The sequence below is a fragment of the Pristiophorus japonicus genome, chromosome 6 (assembly GCF_044704955.1).
Source record: "Pristiophorus japonicus isolate sPriJap1 chromosome 6, sPriJap1.hap1, whole genome shotgun sequence".
NCBI lineage: Eukaryota > Metazoa > Chordata > Chondrichthyes > Pristiophoridae > Pristiophorus > Pristiophorus japonicus.
The window spans coordinates 155,764,392-155,788,793 of record NC_091982.1 but is presented as its reverse complement, the minus strand read 5'-3'; the positions used below and the strand labels follow the sequence as shown (position 1 = coordinate 155,788,793).

The 24,402-nt window shown below is 46.3% G+C and overlaps 1 protein-coding gene across 2 annotated transcripts in view; it reads right to left on the bottom strand.

Moving 5' to 3' along the window:
• The window catches only part of kif1aa (kinesin family member 1Aa), a 511,950-nt gene that overhangs the window by 147,771 nt on the left and 339,777 nt on the right, over positions 1-24,402 (bottom strand). The window contains exons 13-16 of one of the 2 annotated variants that reach the window (XM_070882200.1): positions 22,818-23,029; positions 19,635-19,714; positions 17,717-17,792; positions 190-269 (exon numbers count right to left, since the gene is read on the bottom strand). In XM_070882200.1, the coding sequence (XP_070738301.1) occupies positions 190-269; positions 17,717-17,792; positions 19,635-19,714; positions 22,818-23,029 (448 nt within the window). The remainder of the gene's footprint in view (positions 1-189; positions 270-17,716; positions 17,793-19,634; positions 19,715-22,817; positions 23,030-24,402) is intronic. The other variant, XM_070882201.1, reaches the window with a different exon arrangement.

Genomic DNA, 24,402 nt, shown 5'->3' with positions numbered 1-24,402 from the left:
AAAATGCGAATGACTGTTAAACATACTTTAGAATAAAACAAACAATCATTTAGAGTCAGTCACTGCTGCAACTTGCTGATCACTGACCAGCCAACCTGAATGTTAGGCTTTGCTCAAATACCAATTAAAAGAAAGCAGCGGACAAGCCGGAACTGGAACAGACTGGACAAAACTGGAGTGAGTCTGTACCTGGTGATTCCATCCTTGATGTAGTACAGAAGGCACTCGGACATCAGTGGATCCTCGTTCAAATTCACCAGATGAGGAGTCTACAAGGAAAAATCAGACATCGTTACAGGAAGCAGGGGAACGCCGCTCCTTAAGATGGTCGGTCAGATCACATTTATTTACTTTGGAGCCTTCACTGTGAGGATTGCTAAGCAACCTGGGAAACAAATGACATCCACCTCCATCGAGCTCTGTCTGAGAGGCTGTAGGGGAGCCTCACCATATTGATGACAGAACTATACAGTCCCTCAGGTTGGCCATTCTAACCAATTAAGCTCTCAATTTGGCAACGAGTGCCAATTACATCCTTCATAGAAAGATAGAAACATAGAAAATACATGCAGGAGTAGGCCATTCGGCCCTTCGAGCCTGCACCACCATTCAATATGATCATGGCTGATCATGCACTTCAGTACCCCATTCCTGCTTTCTCTCCATACCCCTTGATCCCTTTAGCCGTAAGGGCCACATCTAACTCCCTTTTGAATATATCTAACGAACTGGCCTCAACAAATTTCTGTGGTAGAGAATTCAACATGCTCATAACTCTCTGAGTGAAGAGGTTTCTCCGCATCTCGGTCCTAAGTGGCTTACCCCTTATCCTTAGACTGTGACCCCTGGTTCTGGACTTCCCCAACATCGGGAATATTCTTCCTGCATCTAACCTGTCCAATCCCATCAGAATTGTATATGTTTCTACAAGATCCCCTCTCATTCTTCTAAATTCCATTGAATATAAGCCTAGTCGATCCAGTCTTTCTTCATATGTCAGTCCTGTCATCCTGGGAATCAGCCTGATGAACCTTCACTACACTCCCTCAATAGCAAGAATGTGCTTCCTCAGATTAGGAAACCAAAACTGTACACAATATTCAAGGTGTGGCCTCACCAAGGCCCTGTAAAACTGTAGTAAGACCTCCCTGCTCCCATACTCAAATCCTCTCACTATGAATGCCAACATGCCATTTGCCTTCTTCACCGCCTGCTGTACCTTTATGCCAACTTTCAATGACTAAGGTACCATGACACCCAGGTCTCGTTGCACCTCCCCTTTTACTATTCTGTCACCATTCAGATAACAATCTGCCTTCCTGTTTTTGCCACCAAAGTGGATAACCTCACATTTATTTACATTATACCGCATCTGCCATGTATTTGCCCACTCACCTAACCTGTCTAAGTCACCCTGCAGCCTTTTAGCATCCTCTTCACAGCTCACACTGCCACCCAGCTTAGTGTCATCTGCAAACTTGCTTTGTCTAAATTCCTTTGTCTAAATCACTGATGTATATTGTAAATAGCTGGGGTCCCAGCACTGAATCTTGTGGTACCGCACTAGTCACTGCCTGCCATTCTGAAAAGGACCCATTTATTCTACTCTTTGCTTCCTGTCTGCCAACCAGTTCTCTATCCACGTCAGTACATTACCCCCAATACCATGTGCTTTAATTTTACACACTAATCTCTTTTGTGGGACCTTGTCAAAAGCCTGTTGAAAGTCTAAATACATCACATCCACTGGCTCCCCCTTATCCACTCTAATAGTTACATCCTCAAAAAATTCTAGAAGATTTGTCAAGCGTGATTTCCCTTTCATACCACTATGCTGACTTGGACCGATCCTGTCACTGCTTTCCAAATGCGCTGCTAATCCATCTTTAATAATTGATTCCAATATTTTCCCCACCACCGATGTCAGGCTGACCGGTCTATAATTCACTGTTTTCTCTCTCCCTCCTTTTTTAAAAAGTGGGGTTACATTAGCTACCCTCCAGTCCATAGGAACTGATCCAGAGTCTATAGAATGTTGGAAAATTACCACCAATGCATCCACTATTTCTAGGGCCACTTCCTTAAGTACTCTAAGCAGACTATCAGGCCCTGGGGATTTATCGGCCTTCAATCCCATCAATTTCCCTAACACAATTTGCTGACTAAGAAGAATTTCCTTTAATTCCTCCTTCTCGCAAGACCCTCGGTCCCCTAGTATTTCCGGAAGGTTATTTGTGTCTTCCTTAGTGAAGACAGAACCAAAGTATTTGTTCAATTGGTCTGCCATTTCCTTGTTCCCCATTATAAATTGACCTGATTTGACTATAAGGGACCCACATTTGTCTTCACCAATCTTTTTTCTCTTCACATATCTGTAGAAGCTTTTGCAGTCAGTTTTTATGTTCCCTGCAAGCTTACTCAAAGGGCCGAATGGCCTACTCCTGCACCTATTTTCCATGTTACTCTCATATTCTATTTTCCCCCTCCTAATTAAACCCTTTGTCCTCCTCTACTGAATTCTAAATTTCTCCCAATCCTCAGGTTTGCTGCTTTTTTGGCCGATTTATATGCCTCTTCCTTAGATTTAACACTATCCCTAATTTCCCTTGTAAGCCACAGTTAAACCACCTACCCTGTTTTATTTTTATGCCAGACAGGGATGTACAATTGTTGAAGTTCATCCATGTGACCTTTAAGTGCCTGCCATTGCCTATCCAACGTCAACCCTTTAAGTATCATTCGCCAGTCTATTCTAGCCAATTCACGAACCATCGAAGTTAACTTTCTTTAAGTTTAGGACTCTAGTCTCTGAATTAACTGTGTCACTGGCCAGCTGTCTAGTTGGTTCCTCAGCATATTGATCTTGAAAACCATCCTTTATACACTCCAGGAAATCCTCCTCCACCATATTGCTACCTTTTTGTTTAGCCCAATCTATATGTAGATTAAAGTCACCCATGATAACTGCTGTACCTTTATTGCACGTATCCCTAATTTCCTGTTTGATGCCATCCCCAACCTCACTATTACTGTTTGGTGGTCTGTACACAACTCCCACTAGCGTTTTCTGCCCTTTGGTGTTCCGTAGCTCTACCCATACAGATTCCACCTCATCCACGCTAATGTCCTTCCTTACTGTTGCGTTAATCTCCTCTTTAACCAGCAACGCTACCCCACCTCCTTTTCCTTTCAGTCTATCTTTCCTGAATATTGAATACCCTTGGATGTTGAGTTCTCAGCCTTGGTCACCCTGGAGCCATGTCTCCGTAATCCCAATGACATCATATCCGTTAACAGCTATCTGTGCAGTTAATTCATCCACCTTATTACGAATGCTCCTCGCATTGAGACACAGAGCCTTCAGGCTTGTTTTTCTAACACTCTTTGTCCTTTTAGAATTATGTTGTAATGTGGCCCTTTTTGATTTTTGCCGTTGATTTTTCTGCCCTCCACTTCTACTTTTCTCCTTTATACCTTTTGCTTCTGACCCCATTTCACTTCCCTCTGTCTCCCGACATAGGTTCCCATCCTCCTGCCCTACTAGTTGAAATCCTCCCCAACAGCATTAGCAAACACCCCCCTTAGGACATCGGTTCCGGTCCTGCCTAGGTGCAGACCGTCCGGTTTGTACTGGTCCCACCTCCCCCAGAATCAGTTCCTATGTCTCAGGAATTTGAATCCCTCCCTCTTGCACCATTCCTCAAGCCACGTATTTATCTTAACTATCCTGCTATTTCTACTCTGCCTAGCATGTGGCACTGGTAGCAATCCTGAGATTACCACCTTTGCTTGGCAAATAGTGCCCATTAGAGCACCCAGCCTTTGGATGGTAAGTTGTGCCAATTACAGCCCTCACTTTTTGATTAGAAAATAGTGCCAATGAGCTCCCTTGCCCTATGGTTGGTTTCCACTAAGCATTAAGAGATTTACCTGTGATCGCCCTTTTATCCACTCCCCCTCTATATGCCAAGGATTCCTGCGTTATCTCCAACTTTCTGACCCATTCTATCCATTGATAGTTTCCTCTCACTTAATATAGCCATTACTGAGTACTCACTTGGGAAGAATTGACCAACCATAACAGTCCTTGAGATGCCAATCTTTTATTGTTTAATAGATTGCATTCCATAACCAAGTGCCGTTTGATGACGAATGGAAACTGTCCAATAAGAAGTTTTACAGAATGCAAAAATAATGTTTGACAATTCAGAGACAAAGGCACCAGTCAGAGAAACGCCTGCACCAAGAACTGAGTGACACCTCGAGTGGGTCTGAGCCAAGGACCAGCCAGTGAGAGGGCTGAGAATGAGTCGGTGCATTGTACTTGAGCTCTGGGTAAGGACATTGGATATTAATACACCATTTGACGTGTATGTAAACTGCTTCTATCTGCACAACACAAACACTAAAATCATGGTCACTGGGGCCTTCTTTAAAGAGGAAGCTCAACATTGGATCCTTTTAAAGGGACAGCATCATGATCAGGACTCTTTTTAAAAAGGAACAGAAGGTCTAATTGTGGAGGGATCCCTGATGTTGACTCACTCGTTGAGGATGAAAGCTTTGAGAGGTCTCTAGCTTGATCGGCACCCCATCCACCACCTTCAACATTCACTCCCTCCACCACCGGCGCACCGTGTCTGCCGTGTGTACCATTTACAAGATGCACTGCAGCAACTCACCAAGGCTTCTTCAACAGCACCTCACAAAACCCGTTACCTCTACCACCTAGAAGAACAAGGGCAGCAGGCGCATGGGAACACCATCACCTGCAAGTTCCCCTCCAAGTTACACACCATCCTGACTTGGAAATATATCGCCGTTGCTTCATCATCGCTGGGTCAAAATCCTGGAACTGCCTCCCTACCAGCATTGTGGGAGTACCTTCACTACACAGTCTGCATCGGTTCAAGAAGGTGGCTCACCACCACCTTCTGAAGGGCAATTAAGGATGGGCAATAAATGCTGGCCTCGCCAGCGACGCCCACATCCCGGGGCAAATAAAAAAAAGCTTTGAGCTAGTGTTGGATTAGTTGGAATATTTTCAGCACAAATATACATCCATGGCCTTGATGTGATTTTGAGAGAACAAATGAATAACTAGTCGCCTCAATCAAGCCAAAGCAAATGATTAAACAGTGAAAGGCTGATTAATCACTGGAGACCCAAACACAAACACACACAAATGAGGCAGTTGGGAAATGATGGAGCATATCATAGAAACATAGAAAATAGGTGCAGGAATAGGCCATTCGGCCCTTCTAGCCTGCACCGCCATTCAATGAGTTCATGGCTGAACATGCAACATCAGTACCCCATTCCTGCTTTCTCACCATATCCCTTGATCCCCCTAGTAGTAAGGACTACATCTAACTCCTTTTTGAATATATTTAGTGAATTGGCTTCAACAACTTTATATATCGCAGTGTGCATTACTGGAGTAGGATCATCTTCCAACTTGCACTGTATCTTGCAACACATGCTGTACCTACGCACGTAATGGTACACTCAGGGGGATTTAGAGGGGATTTAGAGGGCAGCAGACCCTATGTTATTAGTATTTGTGTCAGCACCCTTACTCAAAAAAGGATTTTTTATTATTTGCAATTATATTGCTGCCCTTGCTGATGGGCTGATGAGATGCAGGTGGCCATTCCTAATACAGGTTGAACCTCCCTTATCCAGAACCCTCGGGACCTGGCCTGTTCTGGATAAGGGATTTTTCCGGACGAGGGGCGGTCACGTTAAATTGGATGGTACAGGTACTGAGCAAAGGGATATCAGGACTGGCTGGCTTGGGGCTGGGAGTGCGACAGAGAGATCGGGGGTGGGGGGGGGAGGGGCGGTGGATCGCGGGGTCAGACCAGCGATTGCGGGAGTCGGCAGCGAGGAAGGACTTCAATTTGTTCATGTCAGAGTTCTGCGCATGCGCCACCCGGTGGCCGGGAATGGTTCTGGACGAGGGCTGGTTCCGGATAAGGGAGTTCTGGATAAGGGAGATTCAACCTGTACACACATGATGGCACACAAAGCATTATGTGTCACTTTACCAGGAATACAACCACAGTACTTTCCCCCTCAAATGTCAATCTTTTTCTTAGTTAAAGAAGGAAAGTCTGTGTGAGTGGTGGGAGCCAACCCAGGCTCCCCATTTAATTCTCCCTCATCCTTTGCTTTAGTTGTCAAAAGAACCGGAGGGGAGAGAAGAATATTTTTTTACTTAGCGAGTTGTCCTAATCTGGAATGCACCGCCTGCAAGGGTACCGGAGCAGATTCAATCGGCACTTTCAAAAGGAAATTGGGTATCTATTTGAAAAGGAAATAATTGCAGGGCTATGGGGAAAGAGCAGGGGGAGTGGGACCGATCGGATAGAGCTCGCACAGGCACGAGGGGCTGAATGGCCTCCTTCTGTGCTGTATTATTCAATGATTCTATTCAATGATTCTAGTTCTATGGGTGCCATGAGCTGATCCAAGTAACCATTCTTTGTGCATGAACCTAGACTGCCATTTGACCATGGTGTGTGGGCATCATAGCCGGGTATGGGTTTGCTCTCACCCGGCATCCACGCATACACAAGTCCCAACCGGGGTGAGTGGATAGTGATCAGAAGTAGGTACCGCTGGCCAATTATATCGCTTTCATAGTTCAGACATGGAGCCCAATTGTTAGTGGTCTTATTGCTGTTCTGGCCGAGATTGACTAACTCAGGAAGGATTAGGAGTCCAATCAGTGACCTTGATGGCTCAGTATCACACTGCACAGCAGGTTTATCCACTGAACCAATCAGGGAGCTGCAGAGAACCGGTTTTAATGGTTCACTACTATCAGCAACACAAGTGTCTCCATCAGGAATCACAGTATCTGGGTCATGTGCTGCTGTTGTTCACTTGTTGTCTGACCCAAGTAAAGTCAGCAGCTCCTGGATCCTGCCCTGCACTCCACAGGTATTGAGCTATGCCGATTTTCAGTCTGACGCCAATCTGTGAGATTCCTTGTGGAGATGTGCATTGGCACTCCAGGAATTTCAGTCCCTAAGTCTATACAGGTTAGTAATATCCTAGGACAGATTTTAAAACCATTTTCTACAGCGCCTATATTGTGGTGTTTGTAATATTGCAATTACCTCCTACACATTCCCTCATTACAGGCCCATTAATACGCATGAATCGATTCCCTTACCCCATTTCAAAATTCCACTATTTGGGCAGTATGGAGAGCATAGTAGGGAAGATAGTATGTATAATGTATGCATCTGTGAGTATGCGCGCAGATTTGCAGAGCTGGTGAAACACAAAAAACCCCCCAAAAAAATTACATTAAAATTTTTTTTTTAAAAAGAGGGCAGTTAAAAGTGTCTGGAGTGTCCTACAGATCAGGGGGGGGGGGACTTGATATCTAATGTTTATTTTGTTCTCCCCCCCAAAAAGAGTTGTAGAGCTGTTGAAACACAAAAAATTAAAAAAAATATATATATAATTAAAAAAAATGTTTTTTAAAAGAGGGCAGTTAAAAGTGTCTGGAGCGTCCCCCAGATCGGGTGTCCCTGGAGATGGAGCAAGCGGTGTCCACCGATACGCTCGCGGCCTTCCACGAGAGGTGGGCGCCGGAGGGACTGGAGTGCATCATCACCCCCAGCAACCAAATTTTAATTTGATTTTAATGTCTAAAGGTTAATTTGTTTAAGTTGTCGGTTTTAGTGTCTCCGCCCCCCCCTCCCCGCTTTTAGCCAGGGGGCACTTGTATAATTTTTAGTGCCCTCAAAAATAACAAGGGGGCACTTGAAAAGTGTTTTGTAGTGTGCCCCTCCCTTTAATCAGGGGGGCACTTGATTACTGATACAACTAAAATAGTTGTAGAGCTGTTGATCCATCTTACCGTCCCGGAGGAGTCGGGGGTCCCCAATGAAGTGCTCTCTACGCAGGAGTCATCCCCTTATTTATCGGGGACTTGGCCTGGAGGGTGTTGCACGGAGCAGTCCCGTGCAATAAACTTTTAAGCCGGTTCACGGGCTCCCAGGCCGCCTGCAATTTCTGCGGTCTGGAGGAGTCCGTGTTCCATGTTTTTATTGAGTGTGCGAGGTTGCAACCCCTGTTCCAATATTTAAAGGTGCTGCTCTTGAAATTCTGGTTGCACTTCAGTCCCACACTCCTGATCTTTGGGCACCCTGTGCGGAGGGGAACGGGTGGGCCCGAGGGCCTCCTCGTAGGACTGCTCCTGGGCACGGCCAAGGGTGCCATCAGCCGGTCCAGGCAGCGGGCGGTCGAGGGGGTCGTTCAGCGTGACTGCCTGTCCCTCTTCCGCGCCTACATCCGGGCCAGGGTATCCCTGGAGATGGAGCACGTGGTGTCCACCGGTACGCTCGCGGCCTTCCACGAGAGGTGGGCGCCGGAGGGACTGGAGTGCATCATCACGCCCGGCAACCAAATTTTAATTTGATTTTATGTTTTAAAGTTTAATTTGTTTTAATTGCCGGGGTTTTTAGTGTCGCCCTCCCCTTTTATAGGGGGCACTTGTAAAATTTATGATTTCATTGCCCAAAAAAAAATCACAAAAAAAAAAGTATTAAAAAAAACAAAAAAAGGGCAGTTGAAAAATGTTTGGAGTGTCCCCCGGATCGGGGGACACTTGATTTAATGTTTATTTTGTCTCCCTCAAAAAGAGTTGTAGAGCTGGTGAAACACAAAAAAAAAATTTTAAATTTTTTTTTAAAAAGAGGGCAGTTAAAAGTATCTGGAGTGTCCTACAGATCGGGGGGAGGGCACTTGATCTAATGTTTATTTTGTTCCCCCCCAAAAAAGAGTTGTAGAGCTGTTGAAACACAAAAAATTAAAAAAATAAATAAAAATAAAATTACATTTTTTTTTAAAAAAAGAAGGCAGTTAAAAGTGTCTGGTGCGTCCCCCAGATCGAGTTTCCCTGGAGATGGAGCACGCGGTGTCCACCGATACGTGCGCGGCCTTCCGCGAGGGGTGGGCGCCGGAGGGACTGGAGTGCATCATCACCCCCAGCAACCAAATTTTAATTTGATTTTAATGCCTAAAGGTTAATTTGTTTAAGTTGTTGGTTTTAGTGTCTCCGCCCCCCCCTCCCCGCTTTTAGCCAGTATAATTGTATAATTTTTAGTGCCCTCAAAAATAACAAGGGGGCACTTGAAAAGTGTTTTGTAGTGTGCCCCTCCCTTTAATCAGGGGGGCACTTGATTACTGATACAACTAAAATAGTTGTAGAGCTGTTGATCCATCTTACCGTCCCGGAGGAGTCGGGGGTCCCCAATGGAGTGCTCTCTACGCAGGAGTCATCCCCTTATTTATTCAGGACTTGGCCTGGAGGGTGTTGCACAGAGCAGTCCCCTGCAATAAGTTTTTAAGTTGGTTCACAGGCTCCCAGGCCACCTGCAATTTCTGCGGTCTGGAAGAGTCCATGTTCCACGTCTTTTTTGAGTGTGCAAGGTTGCAATATCCTGATCTTTGGGCACCCTGTCCACTGGTACACTCACGGCCTTCCGCGAGAGGTGGGTGTCGGAGGGACTGGAGTGCATCATCACCCCCGGCAACGAAATTTTAATTTGATCATTAATGTTTAAAGTTTAATTTGTCTATGTTTGTCGGTTTTAATGTCCCCCCCACCTTTTAGCCAGGGGGCACTTGTATAATTTGTATTTCTAGTGCCCTCAAACCCACCCCCCCCAAAAAAAAACAAGGGGGCATTTGTTTGAAAGTGTCTGGAGTGTGCCCCCCCCCCCCTTTAACCAGGGGGCACTTGATTAACGTTGTCTACAAAAATAGTTGTTGAGCTGTTGGTACATCTTGCCGTCCGGAGGAGGCGGGGGTCCCCAATGGATTGCCCTCTACGCAGGGGTCCACCCCTTATTTATTGGGGACTTGATCTGGAAGGGGTTGCACGGAGCAGTCCCGTGCAAAGTTTTTAAGTCAGTTCACGGGCTCCCAGGCCGCCTGTAATTTCTGCGGTCCAGAGGAGTCTGTGTTCCACGTTTTTATTGAATGTGCGAGGTTGCAGCCCCTCTTCCAATATCTGAAGGGGCTGCTCCTCAAATTCTGGTTGCACTTCAGTCCCACACTCCTGATCTTTGGGCACCCTGTCCACCGGTATGCTGGCGGGCTTCGGCGAGAGGTGGGCGCCGGAGGGACTGGAATCATCACCCCCGGCAACCAAATTTTAATTTGATCCTTAATGTTTAAAGTTTAATTTGTCTATGTTTGTCGGTTTTCGTGCCCTCCCCCCGCCCCACCCGTTTTTAGCCAGGGGGCACTTGTATAATTTGTGTTTTGGTGCCTTCAAAATCAGGGGATTTGATTAAAGTATACAACAAAATAGAGCTGCTGTCGAGGGGGTCGTTCAGCCCGACTGCCTGCCTCTCTTCCGTGGTTACATCTAAGCCAGGGTGTTCCTGAAGATGGAGCATGCAGTGTCCACCGGTACGCCCGCGACCTTCCGCGAGAGGTGGGCACCGGAGGGACTGGAGTGCATCATCAACCCCGGCAACCAAATTTTAACTTGATTGTTTAAAGATTAAAGTTTTATTTGTTTCACCAATACCCTGGTCAGTTGTAGCAGGACTTCTCTGCTTTTATACTCGATCCCCCTTGCAATAAAGGCCAACATTCCATTTGCCTTCCTGATTACTTGCTGTACCCGCACACTAACTTTTTGTATTTCATGCACAAGGACCCCCAGGTCCCTCTGCACTGAAGCATTTTGTAATCTCTCTCCATTTAAATAATAATTTGCTTTTTTATTTTTCCTGTCAAAGTGGATAACCTCACACTTTCCCACATTATACTCCATCTGCCAAATGTTTGCCCACTCACTATCTATGTCCCTTTGCAGATTCTTTGTGTCCACCTCACAACTTGTTTTCCCACCCATCTTTGTATCATCAGCAAACTTGGCTACATTACACTCGGTCTCTTCATCCAAGTCAACTGGTGAAGGATATGGAATGTAGGATGGAAGGATACAGATTCTAGAAATTTACTTTAGGGAAATCAGAAAAAAACCTTGTAGAACAGTCTCCCAGGAGATTAAATCAGCCGATTGTACATGGTCTGCGGTGGTGACAGGTTCGGTGGATCTTTCCTGATCCCATGGTTTCTCAGGATCTTAATTATATTTAATATTTAAAGGGAGAGCCAGAGAAGGAGATGAAGGGCAGAAAGGGAAGAGGGGAGAGGGAGACCGGGGGTGGGGGGGGGGGGCGGGGGGTGGCAAGGGGGAATAGGATGATTGGGAGAGAAGGGAGAGAAAGTGAAGAGACAGAGGAGAGGAGGAAGACGGAGAAGGAAATAAATGGAGAGGGAATAGCTGAAAAAGGGGGAAAGAAGGGGATGAAGAGAATGTGGAAGAGTGGGGTGGGACAGAGGGGGTAGAAAGAGAGCAGGAAAGGGGGAGAGAAGGGGTGGGATGGGGAGCGAGAGGTCTAAACGTTCTTCCCAAAATCTGACATGAGATTTATATTATCTTCATTGGTGGGAATGATCCATGAAGTTAAGGGCCATTAAGGGAGGGCTGTAATGTTGGAAAATTAATCAGAAACAGCCGACAGAATCAGGGATTGAACAAGTGACAGAACAAACCAAATCAGAGAGAGCACAATATTGTTCACACGCACACAGCCACCCAGAACAAACCTCCTTGGGAGAGAACACCCCCAGAGACTCCAGCAACATCTGAGCAGCTCTTCTGCGGACAATCTGACAGGAATTAAATGTTAGCGGGTATTGAGCAAGGGAGGGGAGGGGAGGGAGAGTTGAAGCGGTGGTAAAAGAGGGAGGGGAATGGGCAAAACCAGGAATGGAGATAGCAAAAAACAGAACAACAAATGACATTGGTTAACAAATTATAAAGCAGCAGCCATTGGACTTCAGATGGAGGAAAGCAGCCAACAGCAGTTATAATAAATGTTTCTTACACACACACACACACACACACACGTGGACACATCACACACATACACAGTCACAACACAGATACATGTTCAAACGGACCCACAGAATGTGCAGACACACATTCGCACACAAACACCTATACAAAGCCAATGTTAAGCTATATTGAGTTTCACAAAGCTACAATTAACATTGGAATCTCCTCATGAATCTGTTCCTGGTTAGATGTGGGGCTCTATTGTTGTACCTCTTGTAACTAAAGACGCTTTTACTTGGTACCATGGGTCGCAAGAGTACCACATCCACACTGGCCTAAGGAGCCAAACCACCCGTCTCTCCCGACACTGGGGTCTCTGCTTCACCTGGGTTCCAAAAATCAGAGGCAGCAGAAAACATGCCTCCTTCATATTGGCCCTCTAGTGTTCCCTCAAACATCCATGAGCATGGGTACTATTGTGTTCCTAATACAGATGAGGCTGCACACAGGGAGGTTAAAGTAACAGTGACCTCAGTCTTTAATAAGACACTCCAGAGTGAGGAACAGACCTTAGGGGCCGGCTTATATACAGTGCTCCCAAGGGATGCTGGGATCCCTTGGGACTTCTGGGGATGAGCTCCCTGGTGGTGGAACATGGGAGTGCATGCTTTACAGATCCACAACATCACTCCCCCCCAAAAGTCAAAGTGAAAACTATTTACAAAGTGAGGCGGTCGGGAGCCTTTCTTTCCCTGGTGGACCGCCTCGGTACAAATGTCTGTTCTGGTGTGTTGGCTGTGCCTCGCTGGGCTGGTGTGCTGTTGGCCCTGCAGGGCTGCTAGGTGAGCCTGGCCTTGCTGGGCTGTTGAGCGTGATGGGTTCGATTTCCTGGTCCGGCGTGGTGTTGCTGATCCTTTGGGTGTGTGTTGTGGGCTCGAAAAAGGTGGTGTCCACTGTGGGTTGTTCAGGGCAGTCTGTGAACCGCAGCCTCATTTGGTCCAGGTGCTTTCTGCAAATTTGTCCATTGTCCAGTTTGACTACAAACACCCTAATCCCTTCTTTAGCTATCACCGTGCCCGCGATCCATAGTTTAGCACATACACAGGGTCATTCAGATCAATTTCCCGTGACATAGTGGCGCGACCATCGTTTACATTTTGTTGCTACCACCTGCTCTCTACCTGATCATGCAGGTTGGGGTGAACCAGAGACAGTCTGGTTTTAAGTGTTCTTTTCATGAGTAGCGCAGCCGGGGGCACCCCTGTGAGCGAGTGGGGTCTCGTGCGGTAGCTGAGCAGTACTTGGGACAGGCGGTTTTGGAGTGAGCCTTCTGTGACTCATTTAAGGCTCTGTTTGATGGTTTGTACTGCCTGCTCTGCCTGCCCATTGGAGGCTGGTTTAAACGGGGCCGAGGTGACATGTTTGATCCCATTGCGGGTCATGAATTCTTTAAATTCGGCACTGGTGAAACATGGCCCGTTGTCACTGACCAGTATGTTAAGCAGGCTGTGGGTGGCAAACATGGCCCTCAGGCTTTCAATGGTGGCGGTGGCGGTGATAAAGCATCCACCACCACCAGGAACATGGGCCTGCATAGTCGACATGGATCCTCGACCATGGTCTGGAGGGCCAGGACCATAAACTTAGTGGTGCCTCTGTGGGCGCGTTGCTCAACTGAGCACATACGCTGCATTGCCGTACACAGGACTCTAAGTCAGAGTTGATACCGGGCCACCACACGTGGGATCTGGCTCTCGCTTTCATCATTACTATACCCGGGTGTGTGCTGTGGAGAACCAAGATGAATGTCTCCCTGCCCTTTTTTGGTAGCACTACGCGGTTAAACCACAACAGGCAGTCTGCCTGAATGGACAGCTCGTCCTTTCGCCGCTGGAACGGCTTGATTGGCTCTTGCATTTCAATGGTGATGCTGGCCCAGTTCCCATGCAGTAAACAATCTTTTACTCGGGACAGCAGAGGATCTTGGCTGGTCCAAGTCCTAATCTGGCGGGCCATGACAGGTGATTTATCATTTTCAAACGCTTCCATGACCATCAACAAGTCTGCGGGCTGCGTCACCATCAACAAGTTTGCAGGCTGCGCCATTTCCACCTCCGTGGTGGGCAATGGTAGCCAACTGAGAGCATCCGCACAGTTCTCGGTGCCTGGCCTGTGGCGGATGATATGTGTATATGCTGATAGCGCGAGTGCCCACCTTTGTATGCGGGCTGAGGCATTAGTATTTATCCCCTTGTTTTCAGCGAACAGGGATGTGAGGGGCTTGTGATCGGTTTCCAGCTCAAATTTGAGGCCAAACAGGTACTGATGCATTTTCTTTACCCCGAACACATACGCTAATGCCTCTTTCTCAATCACTCTGTAGGCTCTCTCGGCCTTAGACAAGCTCCTGGAAGCATAGGCGACGTGTAATACACAACCGACTCCGTACGACGACGGGTCACATGCTAGCACAAGTCTTTTACACGGGTTATAAAATACAAACAGCTTGTTGGAGCATAAAATGTTTCTGTCTTTCTCAAAAGCAATTACTTGTTTTTTTCCCCATACCCAGTTCTCACCTTTGCGCAATAACATATGCAGTGGCTCTAACAGGGTTCTTAACCCCGGTAGGAAGTTACCAAAATAGTTGAGGAGTCCCAGGAACGACCGCAGCTCCGTGACGTTCTGTGGCCTGGGCGCGTTCCTGATAGCCTCTGTCTTGGCGTCTGTGGGCCGAATGCCGTCCGCCGTGATCTTTCTCCCCATAAATTCCACTTCTGTTGCCATGAAGACGCATTTCGACACTTCAGCCGCAGTCCTATGCAATCCAGTCACTGGAGGACCTCCTCCAGGTTTTGTAGGTGCTTAGCGGTGTCCTGACCCATGACCAATATGTCGTCCTGAAAGACCACCATGTGTGGTACCAACTTGAGTAGGCTCTCCATGTTTCTCTGGAAGATCGCTGCAGCCGACCGGATTCCAAACGGACATCTGTTGTAGATGAACAGTCCCTTGTGTGTGTTGGTGCAGGTGAGACCCTTCGAAGACTCCTCCAGCTCCTGCGTCATGTAGGCCAAAGTCAGGTCGAGCTTGGTGAACGTCTTGCCTCCTGCCAGCGTCGCAAATAGGTCGTCTGCCTTAGGTAGCGGGTATTGGTCCTGTAGCGAGAAACGATTAATAGTTACTTTATAATCACCGCAAATCCTGACCATGCCATCACTTTTGAGTACTGGAACAATCGGGCTGGCCAACTTGCTGAATTCCAATGGGGAGATGATGCCCTTGCGTTGAAGCCTGTCCAGCTCGATTTCCACTCTCTTCCTCATCATGTGAGGTGCCGCTCGCGCCTTGTGGTGAATGGGTCCTGCCTCTGGGACCAAGTGGATCCGTACCTTCGCCCCGGAAAAGTTTCCAATGCCTGGCTCAAAAAAGGAAGGACCTGGATACATGAGGCCTCATCGACATTTGATAGCGCTCGGATGACATCCGAGTTCCAGCGGATTTTGCCCAGCCAGTTCCTTCCAAGCAGTGTGGGGCCATTGCCTGGGACAATCCAGGGTGGCAGTTTGTGCACAGTGCCCTCGTAGGTGACCTTGACCATGGCGCTGCCCAGGACAGTGATAAGCTCTTTTCGTGTGGATGGGGCTCAGGGCTGGTCTGAATGCCTTGTTGCACCACAGTCTCTCAAACATCTTTTTACTCATGATGGATTGGCTAGCACCAGTTCCATGGCTATGGGTAAACCATTCAATTTTACGTTCAGCATTAGAGGTGGACATTTCGTCGAAAATGTGTGCACCATGTGTACTTCAGCATCTGCCTCCTCTCTCTGAGGCTCAAAATTGCTTTGATCCACCATGGACCGATCTTCCTCTGCCACGTGGTGGTTAGCATGTTTTGCAGAGCTTGCAGCTCGTTTGCAAGTTCATTGGAGGTGCCCCATTGTTCCACAGCTCTTGGAAACATACCCTTTGGAGCGGCATGAATAGGATGAATGGAAGCCTCCACAACGCCAACAAGATGTGAATTGCCTTGCATTCATCCTTTGTTGGGGACTCTGAGTCATCTGGGTCACCTGAGGCCTGCTGGCAGTTGCAGACTCGTGGGTTCTGCCCTGTACATTTCTGCTCGCAAACACAGTTCCAGTTAATTTATGAACATTGCTAGCACTTGTGTGCTGAGAGATTTGTTTGGTGTTATCACTAGTGGACATAAACGCCTGTGCTATCGCAATGGCCTTACTGAGGGTCAGTGTCTCTGCAGTCAAAAGTTTTCGTAGGATGGTCTCGTGGCCAATGCCCAGTAAAAAAAGTCTCTGAGCATTTGCTCCAAGTAACCATCAAACTCACATTGTCCTGCAAGTCGCCTTAGCTCGGCGACGTAGCTCACCACTTCCTGACCTTCAGATCGCTGGCACGTCTAGAACCGATACCTCGCCATCAGCATGCTCTCCCTCGGGTTAAGATGCTCCCGAACCAGTGTACACAGCTCCTCATACGACATATCTGTGGGTTTCACCGGAGCCAGAAGATTCTTCATGAGGCTGTAGGTCGGTGCCCCGCAGACTGTAAGGAGGACCGCTCTCCTTTTTGCAGCGCTTCCTTCTCCGTCCAGCTCACTGGCTACAAAGTACTGGTCTAGCCGTTCGACATTGGCTTCCCAGTCCTCACCATCCGAGAACTTCTCCAGGATGCCCACAGTTTGCTGCATCTTTGCGTTGGATTCGTATTCTCGTCGCCAGTTATTGTGTTCCTAACACTGATGAGGCTGCACACAGGGAGGTTAAAGTAACAGTGACCTCAGTCTTTAATAAGACACTCCAGAGTGAGGAACAGGCCTTAGGGGCCGACTTATATACAGTGCTCCCAAGGGACGATGGGATCCCTTGGGACTTCAGGGGATGAGCTCCCTGGTGACGGAACATGGGAGTGCATGCTTTACAGATACACAACAGGTACAATACATCTTGGTGGTTTCAGAGTTTATGACCACCATTTTCCTGATGCCCAACATCAATATAAAGGTGTCTTAATTTTGTCGCGACCTGTGGGGAAGAATTGGTGAGGCTGGTATAGGTGGGGATCTCACAAATCTGTTCAGAAATATTTTCACGTTTAGCGTGGTTCAGTCGGTAGCATTCTCCTCTCTTAAGCAGAAGGTCTAGCGTTTAAGCCCCACTCCAAGGCTTGAGCATGTAATCGAGCTGACACTTCAGTGCAGCACTGAAGGAGTGCTGCACTGTTGTAGGTGCTGTCCTTAAAATGAGATGTTAAACTGATTCCCTATCTGTCTCTTTGAATGATTGTTCAAGATGTCAGTACTTGAAGAGGAGCAGGGAGACTTCCCTGTGTCCTGGTCAACATTCATCGACTAACCAAAAACAGATTAACTGGTTATTCATCTCCTTACTGTTTGTAGGACCTTGCTGTGGATCCTTGCTGTCATGTTTCAATAAATAGCAACTGTGACTGGGCTTCAAAAATAATGTATTGAACGTGCGGTACTTTGGGACATTGCTGAGAGACGAAGTAACGTTCTATATTAATGCAAGTTCTTTTTATTTCTGTATTTTACTGTATCTCTCTTCATCCAAGTTGCAGAACACTGACATTTGTGGTGACCAGCCCACTGCCCCTGGTCCATTGGAGAAAGCCCTGGTCAGTTATTTGAACAGATATTGTGAATTATAGGCAGCAGGTTTAGACTACACCCATCAAAGGGTTCATCAAAAAGCTATGTCCATTTACAGCCATTTAGCAGCAATATCCTTCCTACGTTGCTGGGCACACAAGACGGAAATGGTTCTTTCAGTTTTTTTCAGGCCTGACTTACCTTCTTAGGAGAGAAGACACCCAATGTACCGCCATCTTCACGCATGGCCACACCCATCTCCGCCAGGAGAGCCTCCCTGTAACATAAATTCAAAACCATTGAGAATTTACCATCAGATCTGAACAGGAAAGGGTTTAATAAGAACATAAGAAATAGGAGCAAGAGTAGGCCATACGATCATGGCTGATCCGATCATGAACTCAGGTCCACTTCCCTGCCCGCTCCCCGTAATCCCTTATTCCCTTATCGGTTAAGAAACTGTCTAACTCTGTCTTAAATTTATTCAATATCCCAGTTTCCACAGCTCTCTGAGGCAGCGAATTCCACAGATTTACAACCCTCTGAGAATTTGGTCCGTTGGAATTCTACACTGGTGAATAAATGGTGGTTGGTTGAGTACTTTGGAATTCGATACATTGGCAGCACATGGAACCACTTGAGTTTTGCAGTTGGACCAGTATGATCCATTAGCTGTTTCTCCAGGGTGTGCCCTTGAACAGATTATCTTGGGGATCACTTTACAGAAGAAAAGCCAGTTCTGAATGCCCCATGTCCGAGCCTAGGCCATAATTGTAGGTGGGTACACTGATCTGAGGGGGCAGCACAGGGAATCTGAGTTCAGAGAGAAACATCCAAGATAAAATCTCAGTAGATGAATGATGTTTGTCCTATCAAGAATTGTCGCAGGGTATTAAATACCTTAAACATGATCGGTTCCAGTCCAGGAGTAATAGGTCTCTGACTAATCTCAGATTTAAAATGAATGAGGAGACACAGAGGATCGTACTCCAGTATCTGATCCACCCAGCCTCAGCTGCCCCCTTTCCAGGTTGGTTAGAATCAGAATCATGGAATAGTTACAGCACGGAAGGTCATTCAGCCTATCGAGCCCATGCCGATTCTCAGTTAGTCCCATTCCCCCGCCCTTTCCCCGTTGCCTTGCTAATGTTTATCCTTCAGATACTTATCCAATTCCCTTTTGAAAGATAAAATTGAGTCTGCCTCCAGCACCTTAAGGTTGCCACCTTCTTAATTTCTAGTCAGTTCACAGCATTAAACAGATGCCCCCACTTTAAGGAAATCCTAGCTGGCAGGACTCCAGTAAAAATATCACTGGAGCGGTAAACACTGGGTGGCACAGTGCACCATGTAAGACTTGACTTTACTGCTGGCCATTTAGTGGCAAACACTGAACCTGTTCAAATAACATTCTTCTGTGCTCCGCTTTAACAGAGACATTGGGATAGGTTTTCAACTCGCCGCCCGAACATTAGACTGACATTGTGGACCAGAGTCCGTCCAATTTTTATTTCATAAGAACAGGAGTTGGCCATTCGGCCCCTCGAGTCTGCTCTGCCATTCAATGAAATCATGGCTGATCTGTACCTCAGCTCCATTTACCCACCTTTTCTCCAAAATACCCTTACCTAATACCCTTACCCAATAAAAAATATATCCTGATTTCCCTCCTGAATGGCCTAGCTCCAGTTTTAAGATTGTGCCCTCTTGTTCTGGATCATCTCACCAGAGGAAATAGTTTCTCATTATCCAGTCTATTGAATACTGTACCTTTAACATTTTAAACATCTCAATCAGATCTCCCCCTCATTCTTTTATATTCAGGGAAATACAAGCCAATGATTTCAATGGAAATGGAAATCAAATGGTTTCTATAATGGGAGCTGATCTACAACACCGGAATTACACCTGGGCATCAAGGGATATGGGGACAGTACCGGAAAGTGGAGTTGAAGTAGAAGATCAGCCATGAGCGAGGGGCCGAATGGCCTACTCCTGCTCCTAATTCGCCTCACAACTTACATTCCCTCCTAGCTTTGTATCATCAGCAAACTTGGAGATATTACATTTGGTCCCCTCATACAAATCATTGATATTTGAGATTGAAGTTGTACTTTACCTCTCCATCCTTATGGCTTCCGTTCTGCGGAGTTTCTCCTCCCACGTTTCATTCAGCTCGGCGATTATCTTCTCCGTCTCCTGTTGACATAGCGCACAAACGTCAATGTAAGCTTTTTAAAAACTAACTCGGAAGGGGTGAAGCATAGCTCTGTATTGAGGCCCAGGACCAGGCTGCTGGCTGAAAGATAGGGATCTGCCAGGTGACTATGCAACATTTCCCATGTAACAGTCCCTGGCCCTGCAGTACAGAATATGTGTGCAACTAACATTTAGTGTGGCAGCTACTGTGAAAATGAGTGCGCTATTTCATTTACTCCTGTTCAAAAGCCATAGGTTACAGTGAGCTAGCAGATAGCTTAAATGAAGCACGTAAAATTGTTTCTAATTGAGCGGTTTCTCAAGGAATAAGAACATAAGAAATAGGAACAGGAGTAGGCCATACAGCCCCTCGAGCCTGCTCCGCCATTCAATATCATGGTTGATCTGATCATGCACTCAGCTCCACTTCCCCATCCGCTCCCCATAACCCCTTATCCTCTTATCGCTCAAGAAATTGTCTATTTCAGTCTTAAATTTATTCAATGTCCCAGCTTCCACAGCTCTCCGAGGCAGCAAATTCCACAGATTTACAACCTTCTGAGAGAAGAAATTCCTCCTCATCTCTGTTTTAAATGGGTGGCCCCTTGTTCTAAGATCATGCTCTCTAGTTCTAGTCTCCCTCATCAGTGGAAACATCCTCTCTGCATCCACCTTGTCAAGCCCCTCATAATCTTATACGTTTCGATAAGATCACCTCTCATTCTTCTGAACTCCAATGAGTAGAGGCTCAACCTACTCAACCTTTCCTCATAAGTCAACCCCCTCATCCCCGGAATCAACCTAGTGAACCTTCTCTGAACTGCCTCCAAAGCAAGTATATCCTTTCGCAAATATGGAAACCAAAACTGCTCACAGTATTCCAGATATGGCCTCACCAATACCTTATATAGCTGGCTGTAGTAAGACTTCCCTGCTTTTATACTCCATCCCCTTTGCAATAAAGGCCAAGATACCATTGGCCTTCCTGATCACTTGCTGTACCTACATACAGGCAACTCTCGATTATCCGAGTCCCTCAGGGATCGGGCTATTCCGGGTAAACGATTTTGCAGCTAGGGCGAGTGCACGTACTATCCTGTACTATAATTTTGTGTTTCATGCACAAGTACCCCCAGGTCCCACTGTACTATGGCACTTTGCAATCTTTCTCCATTTGAATAATAACTTGCTCTTTGATTTTTTCTGCCAAAGTGCATAACCTCACACTTTCCAACATTATACTCCATCTGCCAAATTTTTGCCCACTCACTTAGCCTATCTATGTCCTTCTGCAGATTTTTTGTATCCTCCTCACACATTGTTTTTCCTCCCATCTTTGTATCGTCAGCAAACTTGGCTATGTTAAACTCAATCCCTTCTTCCAAGTCGTTAATATAGATTGTAAATAGTTGGAGTCCCAGCACTGATCCCTGCTGCACCCCACTGGTTACTGATTGCCAACCCAAGAATGAACCATTTATCACAACTCTCTGTTTTCTGTTCATTAGCCAATCCTCTATCTATGCTAATATATTACCCCCAACCCCGTGAACTTTTATCTTGTGCAGTAACCTTTTATATGGCACTTTGTCAAGTGCCTTCTGGAAGTCCAAATATACCACATCCACTTGTTCCCCTTTATCCACCCTGTTTGTTATTTCCTCTGCCTGACCAAATTTTGCATTTCCAAATGTCCTGCTACTGCTTCTTTAATAATGGACTCCAACATTTTCCCAACCGCAGATGTTAGGCTAACTGGTCTATAGTTTCCTGCTTTTTGTCTGCCTTCTTTTTTAAATAGGGGCATTACATTTGCAGTTTTCTAATCTGCTGGGACATCCCCAGAATCCAGGGAATTTTGGTAAATTATAACCAATGCATCCACAATCCCTGCCACTACTTCTCTTAAGATCCTTTGTTGCAAGCCATCAGGTCCAGGGGATTTATCTGCCTTTAGTCCCAATACAACCTCCTTAGTGATTGTGATTGTGTTAAGTTCCTTCCCCACTATAGCCCCTTGACTATTCACTGTTGGAATATTGTTAGTGTCCTCTACTGTAAAGACTGATACAAAATATTTGTTCTGAGTTTCTGCCATTTTCCATGTTCCCCATGACTTAATTCCCCAGTCTTGTCCTCTGAGGGATCAACATTTACTTTAGCCACTCTTCTCCTTCTTATATACCTATAGAAACTCTTGCTATCTGTTTTTATATTTCGTGCTAGTTTACTTTCATAGTCTATTGTCCCTTTCTTAATCATTTTTTTAGTCATTCTTTGCTGGCTTTTAAAAGCATTCCAATCTTCTGTCCTCCCACTAATTTTGGCCACTTTGTATGCCCTTGTTTTTAATTGGATACCGTCCTTTATTTCCTTAGTTAGCCACGGATGGGAGAGGCGAGGCCATGGAGGGATTTGGAAACAAGGATGACAATTTTAAAATCAAAGTGTTGCTTAACCGGGAGCCAATGTAGGTCAGTGAGCACAGGGGTGATATCTGATGGGTGGTGCGAGTTAGGACACGGGCAGCCGAGTTTTGGATGACCTCGGGTTTACATAGTGTAGAATGTGGGAGGCTAGCCAGAAGTGTATTGGAATAGTCAAGTCTGGAGATAACAAAGGCAGGCCATTGCCCTGGTCAGGTTGGCCCATTTGCAGTATGGGAGTATATCAGTCAGGGCATTGCCCTCGGCGGGCTGTCACGCAAGTGCAGATCATGCCTTGGCTGTTTAAACACCCCGTGCAAAAAGTCTCAGAAGTTGCTAAGCAGGATGTCACAAAATGAAGGCTGACGTTGAAGGTTAGCAGGAAATAATACCTGGCCTGTTTACCAGAGGCCCTGATGTTGTGGCTTTCAAGGGAAGCCCCATTTGTTTTCTAAATGCATGTCACCAATAAAACAAAGGCTGCTATCTCCAGGTCTTTCATGTTTGCCTTTGGCCTACTAACTGAATTAGAAGACGATACTAATTTACCATGTACCTTTCCAACACCATTCAAATTAAGAATTTAATACATTCGGTATAAACTTTGGCATTTCAAATTTCCCTTGTATTTTTCTCTTCTGTTAATCATCGTCCCGGTTCGAAAATGATCTGTTTACCTTCAGTCGCTCAATGGCTTCCTCGCTGCCGGGGGCAATCATGAGCCGGTCGTGCAGGCTGGACACGGACCCTGCGCGGCTGGACAGAGCGGAAAGGGATGGCGAGGGGCTCACTCCAGCCACCATTCCGGACACTGTGGAGAAATTGTCAGCTCGTTGATTGACAGCGGCTATTCTGCGGTTACGATTATTATTCTCTAAATCGTTCACGTCTACAGAAGGAAGCGGGAGGGAGAGAGGGGAGAAAGAGAGAAAGAAAAAGAAAGAAAGAACAATGCAAGTTGGGTATAATGAACTAAAACGGGATGAGAAATATATGTTAGAAAGCAGACAGACACCATGAACGGGTGCAGAATGAATCAGTGCTTGAGCGGTAGCCAGGCTGGTGTACCCAAGGGTTTAAGATGTGCTTACTGTTGATGGATTTTGATGATTTCTGCCAACTTAGAATGGTCACTTTTCAACGCTCAAATTGTCCGACGGCTGGTTTTCTTTGGGGAGCCACTGATCTACTTACTGAGAGGAAAATACCAGTAACCAAGTGGATTACTCATCTCCCATTGCAATCATTGGAATGCCCATTCACTTGCCGTTGCTCATTGATTTATCATTGCTCATTTTCCCCGTGCCTTGCTAATGTTGCCGTTTGTTTGAGTTATAACCCTATTGTAATTCAGATATTTTCCACCATGCACGGTGAGAGTCCCGTCCACTTGCCCCCTGACCGCTGGCTGTTACCATAGCTGCATGACGCAAGACCAATAAGCCAGTTATGTAGTCTGCAGGCAGCAGATGATAGAAAGGACAGCCTTGGGGGAGAGAGTGAGCAGTGATGCTAACACGCCCACTCCTGACTTAACATAAGAACATAAGAAATAGGCGTAGGCCATTTAGCCTGCTCCGCCATTTAATAAGATCATGGCTGATCTGATCATGGACTCAGCTCCACTTCCCTTATTCCCTTATCGCTCAAAAATCTGTCTATCTCCACCTTAAATATATTCAATGACCCACCCTCCACAGCTCTCTGGGGCAGAGAATTCCACAGCTTTACAACCCTCTGAGAGAAGAAATTCTTCCTCATTTCAGTTTTAAATGGGCGGCCCCTTATTCTGAGACTATGTCCCCTAGTTTTAGTTTCCCCTATGAGTGGAAATATCCTCTCTGCATCCACCTTGTCGAGCCCCCTCATTATTTTATATGGTTCAATAAGATCTCTTCTCATTCTTCTGAACTTCAATGAGTATAGGCCCAACCTACTCAACCATCTTCATAAGTCAACCCCCTCATCTCCGGAATCAACCTAGTGAACCTTCTATGAACTGCCTCCAATGCAAGTATACTCTTGACTTGACTTTTCAACTCCCAAGAACCTGGCAGTAATTATCAGGGAATCACAAGGCAGGCAGCGTCGCTGAGATCTGGCCCATTGGGGACTTCTACAGGTTGAGAAGAGGGATATTTTCACCTGGAAGTGGTTCAGGGGCTGTCACATATCTTGGATCATCCCGGGGTCATGACCAACAACATGTTTTTATTTCTGATGGCACACAGTATGATTTGGATAAATGACTTTCAAGTAACA